This window comes from Bradysia coprophila, assembly GCF_014529535.1.
Source record: "Bradysia coprophila strain Holo2 chromosome X unlocalized genomic scaffold, BU_Bcop_v1 contig_79, whole genome shotgun sequence".
NCBI classification, from domain to species: Eukaryota; Metazoa; Arthropoda; class Insecta; order Diptera; family Sciaridae; genus Bradysia; species Bradysia coprophila.
Window position 1 is genome coordinate 236,261 of NW_023503370.1, and position 11,045 is coordinate 247,305.

General features: G+C 36.5%; 2 protein-coding genes and 1 non-coding gene across 3 annotated transcripts; all 3 read right to left on the reverse strand.

Annotated features, from left to right (window-relative positions):
• Positions 1-1,943: 1,943 nt before the first annotated feature.
• Positions 1,944-4,201, reverse strand: LOC119070342 (uncharacterized MFS-type transporter YhjX-like). Its single transcript, XM_037174631.1, has 2 exons — positions 2,610-4,201; positions 1,944-2,542 (listed from the first exon to the last, which is right to left on the reverse strand). Exons 1-2 carry the CDS (start codon positions 3,746-3,748, stop codon positions 2,086-2,088), a joined length of 1,596 nt encoding a protein of 531 aa, XP_037030526.1. The 5' UTR covers positions 3,749-4,201; the 3' UTR covers positions 1,944-2,085.
• A 3,225-nt stretch (positions 4,202-7,426) lies between these two features.
• On the reverse strand, positions 7,427-9,631 carry LOC119070343 (60S ribosomal protein L7a). Its single transcript, XM_037174632.1, has 4 exons — positions 9,470-9,631; positions 9,150-9,273; positions 8,635-9,005; positions 7,427-7,852 (listed from the first exon to the last, which is right to left on the reverse strand). The coding sequence occupies exons 1-4, from the start codon at positions 9,482-9,484 to the stop codon at positions 7,547-7,549; spliced, it is 816 nt and encodes a 271-aa protein (XP_037030527.1). The 5' UTR covers positions 9,485-9,631; the 3' UTR covers positions 7,427-7,546.
• LOC119070495 lies at positions 7,938-8,023 on the reverse strand. The gene has a single exon (XR_005086527.1). It is a non-coding gene; the product is annotated as a small nucleolar RNA SNORD36 (small nucleolar RNA).
• Positions 9,632-11,045: the final 1,414 nt, after the last annotated feature.

The window sequence follows — 11,045 nt, forward strand, 5'->3', positions numbered from 1 at the left end:
AATTTTAGAAACATTTACAACAAATCGATGCACCCACATTACAGTCAGAAGCAGTGAAATTTCAGCATGAATTTCTTTCAGCTGTTTTTCAGCTGATCCACACATACAATTAAAACTGATTATACTTGTTTATACGATTGAAGCTGCTACACACATGCGCGTGGTAGTGGTAAAACTGTATAAAGACGTATAAACACTTTTGGTTATTTGTGCCTGAAAAACAGCTGAAACATATTCATGCTGAAATTTCACTGCCTTTAGGGGCCGTTCATAAATTACGTAACGCAAAAATCAACATTTTTCAGACCCCCCCCCCCGGGTCTGTAACGCTAAAAGGGTCAAGTTTGACCCAATTTTGTTAGAACCGTAACGCTTGCCTCATACCCCCCCTCCCCCCTCTAGCGTTACGTAATTTATGAACGGCCCCTTAACTGTAAGTTTCTGTATCTGTTTTAGATATCCATACATGCAGCATTGTTAGCTTTTCTAAAAACTCAAGTTCTCCGATTTAGCCGTATTATATGGGTCCTACCAAAAAAAATATCTTCAGATGCCTTTGCAAGGTTTTTCCTCTAGAGACTAGAGAGATTTATGACATCGAGTGCCTAAGTACTTTATTAGGCTATAGACAAGTTGGCAAACATATACTATACATATATGCGAAAATTCCAAAAAGGTCTACTATAAAGAAAATGCTCAAGAAAATATGCAAAATCACAGAAAATCCTTTGAAAATCCATCGAGAATCAGTAAAATATCCTTGGAAACAACAGGAAAATCCTTGAAAATCATTTGTCAACGAAATTTACAAATATCTGCGACTAAAGTTTGCAAATTTTCAACATTATGATGCTGAGTTGCATAAAATGTTAAAATTTAAAAAATGTAAAAACGTAGTTTTGGTGTGACACCAAGGTTTCACCGAAGTCCAATTTTCAAGAATGTTCAAGTGAACAAGTCACCTTTTCTGGGTAAATGTTTTTCAAACTTTCCCTGTGAAGGCTCCGTTTTTAGGTATTCCAATAGCCTATCCAACAAAAGAATACTTTTGACAAGTAAAATTAAATATTTTAATGTATCATTGTTCGAAGGTCCAAAAATTTGCCATATTTTTATCTACAATTTCGTATGGCACGTTCAAGTCCACTAACTTCTCGCCTTAATTGTGAAAGTATTTCAATGAAGTAACCTTCAGCTTTTCTGGAACATTTTTAAAGGTGACATAAAAAAGTTTAGTCTTAAAACCTACAACTTTGCCTTTAGTTGTCACACAAAATCGTATGAAATTAACCGAATCCAGGTTAGAGTTTCATTGCTGCAACCCAACCCAACTGATCTCATCATTAGAATGTAATTTTGGTAGGTTTCGTTTCCTTCTTTCGTTTTATTTGTTCCACACGTATTACTCATAGAGAAGTCGCGTTTGTCTTTATGTCTCTTCAATTTCACACGTACGTATGTTTGAAACGACACTTTACTCTTCTTTTGTTGTCAACATGTAGAACAATTAAGATTAGAATGCTAACCAATTACAAACTTTAATTGAGTTGAGTTTAAAACAAGCAAAGTTAGAGATTAATTTATTAATAAATTTGCCGTTATATATTGCGAAAAACTTTAAAATCGTAGTGCACTAAAATTCATTATTTCTGTCCAATCATTCAAAGTGAAATCGACTTTCATTTTGTTAGATAGTGGAAGTAAAAATAAAGTCGTTCAAGCTAATTTGACAGCAGCCTACAATTCATCTAGCAGTAAAGCGGAAAAATCTGACACGTTGTTCGATCACAATTAGGTTGATTTTCCATCTTTCATAACATGGCGTGTGAACAAAGGTACGTTATTGCTAGTCTTCCCGCCGAAATAAAAATTATATCGCGAATGCCATCAGGTAAGGAATCATTTCTGGGGGATACGTTTTTACGTATTGAGTGAGAAGAAAGTAGGTTTTAAAAATTTGAAAAATGGGTTTTATTGACACTAGCCCTAGTTGTTCAACATCGTTTTTCAATAAAAATAATTTGAGTAAAACACGACTCACCCATCGGCCTCTTTAAGACGCGTTAACGTCTAGGACTCGCCAGTTTATACGGCGTCCGTGCATTCTGCGTTGAATTTCGTGTTGTTAGGAACGTCGCGACGCTTCAGATATTCTTCCCACATTTCATCAAATTTCTTTGAGCCAATAATTTCGATCTCAGGTAGAGTTCGTACCCGTTTGACAACAAAAACGGTATTGAAAAATCTGCGCCGAAACCATTGTCCTTCAAAGGACGGTAACAGTCTGTCCTTTAGTTCGGGTCTTACAAGACTGGTCGCCAATACGCCAAACGTAACGCAGCCTAATATCCAATATGAATTGATGATGTATGGTATAGGATCTGATGGATTTCCACTTCCCGTTGCCACTTGGTAATCGTAAACGGTTGTAAATATGAAACCTCCGAAAATTGCTGCAAATGACCATGCCGTCAAAACTAAACCATAGCAGACTGAGATGTTGTGTGAACCAAACATATCGTTTAGGTATGCAGGCAATACGCTACAATAAAGAGAAAATAAAAAAGAGCATAAGGTATGTTGAGGTTACGGATTAATATTTCTTTTACCCGAATCCACCACCATAACAGGTCGATAGCACTATCATGCTCAGTACAAATAGCCAATAAATTTTATGCTCCACATAATATGGGAACGATGCAATGATTATGGTCTGCGTAATTAACATTATGAGGAAACAGGCTTTTCTTCCAATTTTGTCTGACAATGTAGAAAAAATCAGCCTTCCCATTAAATTAAAAACACCGTTAATCGAAACCAATGTTGATGCCGTGTCTGCCGGTATTTCAAACAGTTTCGTAATCATGTCAGAAAACCGAGATATCACCAAAAGTCCGAATAAAATATTACTGAAGAACGTTATGTAAAGTAGCACGTAGTCGATGGACATGAGAGATTCCTTTAAAGTTAACTTAATTGAAGTCGACGGGGATACTGGCGTATCTTTTGTCTCCGCTACATTGGCAGTATTTACTGAATAGCCGGGTTCAGGAACACGAAACACTAGCGCCGAACAAATCATTGAAAAGTAAAATGACGATCCCAGTACCAAAAATGTTCCAGGTAATCCAACCCAGCTTATTATCGGAAGAATGATTTTACCCACTGCAATTGATCCAGCTCCGAAGCCACACACACCAACACCAGCTGCAAGACCCTTTTTATGAGGAAACCATTTCTGAAGTATTGACACGGGTGTAATGTAACTCAAACCGATCCCAAAGCCACCGATAACTCCATACCCAATGTACAACAACCATATGGATTTCAGGTAAATTGCAAGTGCTGCTAATAAATGTCCAATGAAAAAGGCAGTCGAAGATACTAGGAGAGCTTTTTTCGGTCCGTTTCTTTCCAACCAAGGCCCCATAACGGCAGCCGAAAATCCCAGTAGACCGAACGCGATGTAAAATGTTACTGGCGCTTGAGATATCTTAACATCACCCGAAATCGCATTATCGATTGGTGCGTTAAATACGCTCCAAGCATACACAGAACCAGTACAAAATTGCACAACTACCGCGGCTGGCATCAAAATCCATGGATTGAATTTTACACTGCCAAACAAAAACTTCTCTCGGTCGTACTGTTTTTGACTAATTTTGCAGGTAGTATTTCCATAATGTCGTTGAGCCGCCCGAACGATGGGATTTTTCTTATTACTCGGTTTGACGCTCGGCTGGTCCATTTTGGAGTGAAAAGATTCACAGATAATTGGCAAAATCTTACATTGAAATGCAGCCAACGTTTGTTAACTGCTAAAACTTTATCAGCGAACTCTAAGCAGCTCCTCATCAACTAACTGAATTTTACGGCTTTATTTTTGATAATCGAAATACTGCTAGGTCATTGTTTATCTCATCACCAAATTTGGTATGAAACTAAAATTTGTTATGTACTGCAATAATACGTAATCTTGGCCCGTAATAAACAACCATTCGACGGTGGTGGTATATAATCAAATTATAATTTCAATAAACTAAAAAGACGCGCACTCATTCCAAACTTTTTTTTATTTCCTCGTTCTGTTCGCTGATCTTTTGAACTTATTGCCGAGATAATACACAAAAATTGACCAAAATATTTGCCACACGCGATTTATTACCAACAAACCTTTGAATATTCAGTGTGTTCGGTGATCAATTAATACCAATTTGGTTCTTCATTAATTCCAATTTCGTTCTATGATAATGTGTTATCAAAAACAAATTGTTGGAATAAAATTGCGGTCTGACCCTCAGCCTTTCGCAATTATAAACAAAAACTTAACTCTGAATTCAAGTTCGTTAGTACATCATATAGTACTGGAAATATTATGTGACGATTAGAATGCATCGATTTTAACCTGACTGTTAAATCTGTTATCAATAACGACGACAAAAATAATGACAAGCCCTGGGTAATATGGTCCTTTATATAGTAAAATTCATGTTACAAAAATTGGAGTACAAGATTTGAAATCAACAGATTAAAAATACTTTGATCGATTTGATTTATGTTTTTCAGCCTAAGTTTCATCAAATTTGAGCCGTCACAGTATATGAGAACTACAGGGAGAGAAAAGTGTAATTCGACATGTTTTCTTATTTGGGAGTTGTTGTGTCTTGTAAATGATTCCACCAAGGCAGCTCTGCCTTGATTCCACACAAAATTTGTGTAGCCAACGAAAATCTAGATTTTTTATTTTAGTACTTTATTCTTGTTTATTCAACTAACATCAATTAAGAAAGTTAATAAATCTAGATTTTCTTTAATTTGTTCAACGAAATTCTTGTGGAATCAATTACACGTTACACCGGAAAACATTTCGAATTTCCCTTTTCACCTTGTAATACAAGGCTTGTATTGGAAGAGTGATAATAAAATGAAGATGAAAAAATGTAATTCATCAAATAATCAGCGAAAAGATTGCTACAGATTTTCCGTTACGAAAGACGTTTTTGAAAATAAAATTGATCGATTAAAACGAAAGCTTAACTTTAGAAGTCAGGAAATCTAACTGTTTGCGTCTTATTTCAAATGTTTCATTTTTAATTGATGCGAAAGATAATGACTCGATTGAGTTATAAATTAAGACAATTATTATTATAATGTATGACCGAGAGCAGCTCACGCCAAAAACTGTAAATCTTATGTAATAAAACAAAAATCACACAAAAAATCAAAAATTTTATTCCGACTGCTCCCATATTTGAAAGTGTAAGCCTCAAAATACTTTCTTTGTCCAAAATTTAGTGATTTCAAGAGATTTTTGAAGTGAGGAATAATTGATTTTTATTGAATTATGCTGCTATGCTGTAACAGGCGTAGGATAATTTGGCACAATGTGCTAAAACAACGCATTTATCAACTACATAAAATGTGAACTCGCACACGATTTTTCGATACCAAAATTTTGGAAAAGGAGTCATAAAGTCGATGACATGGCTAAAAAGTATTTGCAGCAATAAACTTGCGTGTGCGAGTTCACCTTTTACGTAGTTCTTTTGACACCGTGTTCCAGATTCCTCGATACCAGTTTGACTTCAGCTTTGAATGCGTCCAGGTTCCTAAGTTGCCGTATTACGTTGAGAACTAGGTCGATTGTATTATCTAATAGAAACCGTCATTATCAACATGCAATTGGCTACGTCGCCTAGAGGAACGCGTAGAAACGTCTCTATTCAGCGATTCAGCCTAATGTTGAATCCATGTTCAGTGTGTGAATTGAGCATCCTATGCAAGTGAACAATTCTTTCAACTGTCGATCGACAGTTGGTGAATCGGAACCAGATTGCAGCTGTACAGGACAGGAATGTTGTCGATGTGTCTCTAGGCAGTCGGAAGGTCGCTTTAATGCACTTATTTTGAATTATTTGCAATTCTTCCAATTTAGTTTTGTTGTCTTGACTGTAGATAGGGAGCTTGTAAACTATGTGACTTTGTACATAAGCGTTGTACAGCTGCCTTCTCTTTTCAATTGGAATGAAGTTTCCACGCTTCATTACCAAAGCATAATTTAAATATGAAATACTTGAGGAAATTAGGATTTACATTGATATTTTAGAAATTGTTTACTGAAGTGAGTACCGACGTGTCTATGACCGATTATAGGTTTTAATTACCCAGTCCAACTAAAAAATAACTTTTCATAGCTAAACGGATAAAGCACACTCCAGCCTTCCTGATGGTCACACCTTTGTACCAGAGTCTATTTTCTAGAAATTTTACACAAATTCTACAAAATATTTCGACAATTCAAAAGTTTTTGTAGGATTCTAGCCGAATTTGTAGTAAAGCTTTCTAGAAAATAGACCTTGCTTTCTACACAAAATGATCCTTATCTTTCCAACGAGAATGAAAACAATTATTCCGGCAGCTTATAATTCTTATCGTTGGAAAGGTAGGCACCAAGGACACAGTAGACAGTTTGCGCAAATGACGTATAAAGTTTGTAAATTATAAGTAACCTTCCAGAACGTCTTGTATGAAGATGTGACTTACAATTTCCAACTTATACGTTTACGTACAAATTATACGACATTTGAGCAAACTATTTAGTATATAATATTGAGCGACTTTGCATCTTTAAAGAGACATAAATATTTACTTAGAACGTTTGTTGAGATATTCAATAAATATTTTCGGCTGACTAAGACTTCATTACTTTCTATATTGTTTGATTGGTCTGACCTTCGAAATCATCCATTCAAGGCCGCATACAACTTCAATACACTTTCCAGTTTTCGTTGAAGCAAAAGCAACGTCACATAATTTAGTCAGATACGCTGGAATCCCATATCGATTTCTATGCATAGTCTACGTTCGAACGGTCACTTTTCCACTTACCAGTTTTATGATTCAAGAGTATTATTTTCCGAATTTAAGCCGCATTTGGCCGAACTTTTCACACTGTTGCACTAATCTAAGACTATCTAACACTTCTGTAAGGACATCAATCACATGTCGAATATTATTTGAATGTTCAGACAGGGTTCGAACACAACGATCAAACTTTCTCTTCTTCAAAATAATTTAAATTTAGTAATTCGAAATCACCAACGAAAATGTAGGCTTCGACCCCCAGGGTGCCGATAAGAAGATTGAAAACTCAACGTGACAAATACACATGTAATGTGTTCGGCTAGTGTTTTGATCGATAAAAACAATCAATTTCGGTTAAACGTAAAAGTGGTCACAATTTACACGGAGGCAGTTGCATTCATAACATAGCTAAATTAGCACAAGATATTCCGTTGTGTAATCTTGTTGCTTGGGCTTCTGTTTTTACCTATCAATATTTTCAATGATGTTATCAGTGGATCCGATGTTTCCATTGATGCTGGTACAATTCACCGGAAACCAAACCAGAAACAAAAAACTTTCCTTTTCTTTTTAGATTTTTTTATTTGTAACATCAGGTGATTTCGCCGAATCCGACAACATCCCCATACAATGCCACACTCTTCACATCTTACGCCCGCGTCTCGTAAATAGAAAAACAAATTTATCCTTGCTTTTGGGCCAATTCGCGTGCTTTCGCTTTTTCCAATTTGGAAATGCGAGCCAAACTCTTAGCTCCTAGAAGACCACCACCCCAGTGTCTGCGGATTTCGTCTTGGCGATCGTTGTAATTTGTTTTAATTGATTCGACGATCTTTGTGAAATTAGCACGTTCGGCAGCATCAACGGCTGTCAATGCAATGGTGGAGCATGTTTTACGACGAACGAGTAATCCAAGACGGGACTTGCCCTTGACGATACAGTATGGTACGCCCATTTTGCGGCACAAAGCTGGTAAGAAGAGAACGACCTGGAAATGGGGAAAACGTTTGTTCAGTTAATTGGTAAACAAACCGGGAGATAAACGAAACATCAAATCGAAGTTGAATTTGTATTTTGCTCAGGTTGTCAAAATTCTTCATTTCATACGACCATTACATGGTCTACTTCAGGTGAAGAAATTCTATTATCATCATGGCAAAAGTGGTAATTGATTTAACGTAGATTGAATAAGGTTAGAATAACACACGGGACACACATGTAGTTTCACATTACGTCAGAATTTTCGTGCAAACATTTGTACAAACCACGTGGAATGTGATTGTGTGCACAAGTCATTGAAATCGTCACAGTAAATTCAACCACTACAGCAACAAAGTGTCTATTTTTCAGCAGAACTGTTTGCTCAACCATTCTTTAAAACACGGCAGAGTATTCTTTACAACTTCGTTTTGACAACCAAAAATCACGACAAACACACCGTAACAGCATTACACTGAAAGTTTTTGCTAAACATGTCGACGAAGAAAATTATTGTCTCGGCAAAGAGACAGAAGTTGTGAAAATTGATCGGTTTTGGTTGTACTAAGGCCTCTAAAAAAACACTAAATTTTATTGAAAAACACACAACAATGGCAGCGAATTCACTTGGGTTTGCCAAATTTAACTTAAAATTGTTTGTGAAACTCTCGGTGTTCAATTCAGAAACGTGTGCACTTTCCATGGAAATTCTCAATTTCGTTTTATCGTAGTCTTCAATTTCGGTTCGATTTGACGGCACTCGGATCAATAAAACAACACAAATTCACTCACCTCAATTGGATCCACATCGTGAGCAATGACGACCAATTGAGCTTTCTTCTGTTCAATCAATTTCGTCACAGAGTTGGTACCGGCCTTCAATGTGTTTGGTCGCTTCTTCGGTTGGACATCCTTGCCCTTAGCCTTAGCTTCAGCAATCTTCTTCAAACGTTGCTTCTTAGCCAATGCGGTTTCTGGACGATATTTCTCGAGCAATTTGAACAATTGCACGGCTGTTTGCTTGTCCAAAGTTTGGCTAAATTGGTTGATTGGTGGCGGAATTTTCAAACGCTTCTGCAAGACAGCCTTTTGTCTTTGGACGCGAATGTACTTCGGCCATCGGACGAAACGGGACAAATCACGTTTCGGTTGAATGTTTTGACCTGCGAACCGACACCAAAATAATGCACATTAACAAACATAACCTCCAATTAACGGAACACTTGCAAATTGGCACTGTTTTTTGTCCATAACATGGCACTGTTTTGGTCCATATCATGCAATTGTAATAAACTGATTTCACTTACCAATGCCAAAGTTCTTTGGCCGCTTTTCAAACAATGGGTTGACAATCTTTTTCGGCTCGACCTTTTTCACAGCCAGTGGTGCTGGAGCCACTTTCTTGCTGACGGTCTTCTTCTTCAATCTTGGCTACAAATAGAAAAGCAATACATCAGTTTACTTCCACATGTTCACACACAAAATGTTCACGACATTTCAAAGTTCCATAGAAGTTAGTCTTGGACTCGAAGTTTTTGTCAACAAAGTTTGTAAACCAAAATATTGGGCAAAACATCTCGGGATAAATACGAAATTAACGCGCAGCAAATATCTAGCACATATTTACCTTCTTAACAACCATGTTTTATAGTTGGTTTGGGTCGGATGATAGTAAAAACTGAAGATTACTTTCAGACGTTTTTCAAAGACGTTTCACGCCGTATGATACAAATGGCGAAAAGAAAGATTCAAAAGGAAGTTACAGTGACATTCAAAGCTGTCACATATTTTCAAATGACGTTTTGTATACTGGGCGCACTGAGCGTGTTTCATGTTTCGTTGATAGAACTGTATACTGGGTTGAGAGTGCGTCCGATAGTTTATCAATCGAAAGTAAACTTTTTTAAAATAATTGATTCTTTATCGACTCTAGTGTTGCTGTTGATGCACGAGACGTCAAGACCAACAATTTTCAGCCTTAAGATTATTATTGTACGACAGCAGGCCCGTACAGACCTCATGAATTTACCAGAGAAAAATTAAAATGAGATAGACATTGATGGCATTATGTGACTACTGACTACGCACTGCGTTCAGAGAAAGCAAATTTTCATCAGAATTAAGAAATAACTTTCAATTATCTTTTAAAATATTAAACAACTCCCTCAACCTCCACCTGCAACAAAATGTAAAATTTAATTCCAATTCTTTTTATTCATTCATTCACCAAATGCAAGACGTGCATGAACGTGGATGCCGAAAGTTGAATGAATAACATTAATTGGATTGTAATCGTTCAAAATATGACTTCTTTAACCAACATATGAAAATCTTTTTGTAGCGTGACCTTCCCCCTAAAAACGTTTTTCGAGCTCCCCACACAGTTTGACGTGGAAACGTACTCGTACCAAACATAGATTCTAAGCAATGAATGTACGCACATACCAAGTAAGGCCGATTCTTCAAAATCTGTCGATTTATCTTGATCGTTCTTATTATTTTTGTCAAAATAAAGGGCTAATGGGTGCGTTAGAATCCGTTTTTAAAATCGTTATTTCCTCCGTGGTGTCATTAGAAAGATCTGCAAAAACACTGGGTGTTACCCATTAGTCGGAGTCATAACCTTTCTAATGCATAGTTCATACGAGTAGATTGTACTTTTGATCGTATAGAGTGGAGCAATTGTAATACATTCAAAAAGGGATATTATTTAACTTTACCGATAAAAAATTATGAAGAGTACAGGTACAGAATTTGTACTACATGAGAAAACAACAATAAATTTTTCAATTTCCACTGAAAAAAATAGCACGGCTCCTAGCACGACCATACATTTGACCAACGTCAAAAAGCCTCTAAATTTTCCAACATGTGTGCGTGTACGATTACATATTTTTTGTGTTTTTTTATTCACACCAAGAAATCATGACTCCAGTCGTTACGAAAGGTCAATGTTGATTGCATAAGCCTCCGAATATGTTCATGCTTGAAGCAGAGATGTGCTCTAAATCATGTTCGCTTCGCTACTATTGTGTATTTTTCGTAAAATTTTGTTCCTAACTAATATTGTGAGTTGGCTCCGCCCCGGGTTAACAGTTTTTACATTACTTTGCGGAAAATGTCCATTTGATTCGTATAGGATTGCTAAACAGTTAAACATGTTGGAAAATATCTGTTTAGCAATCCTATATAGAGAAACAAAA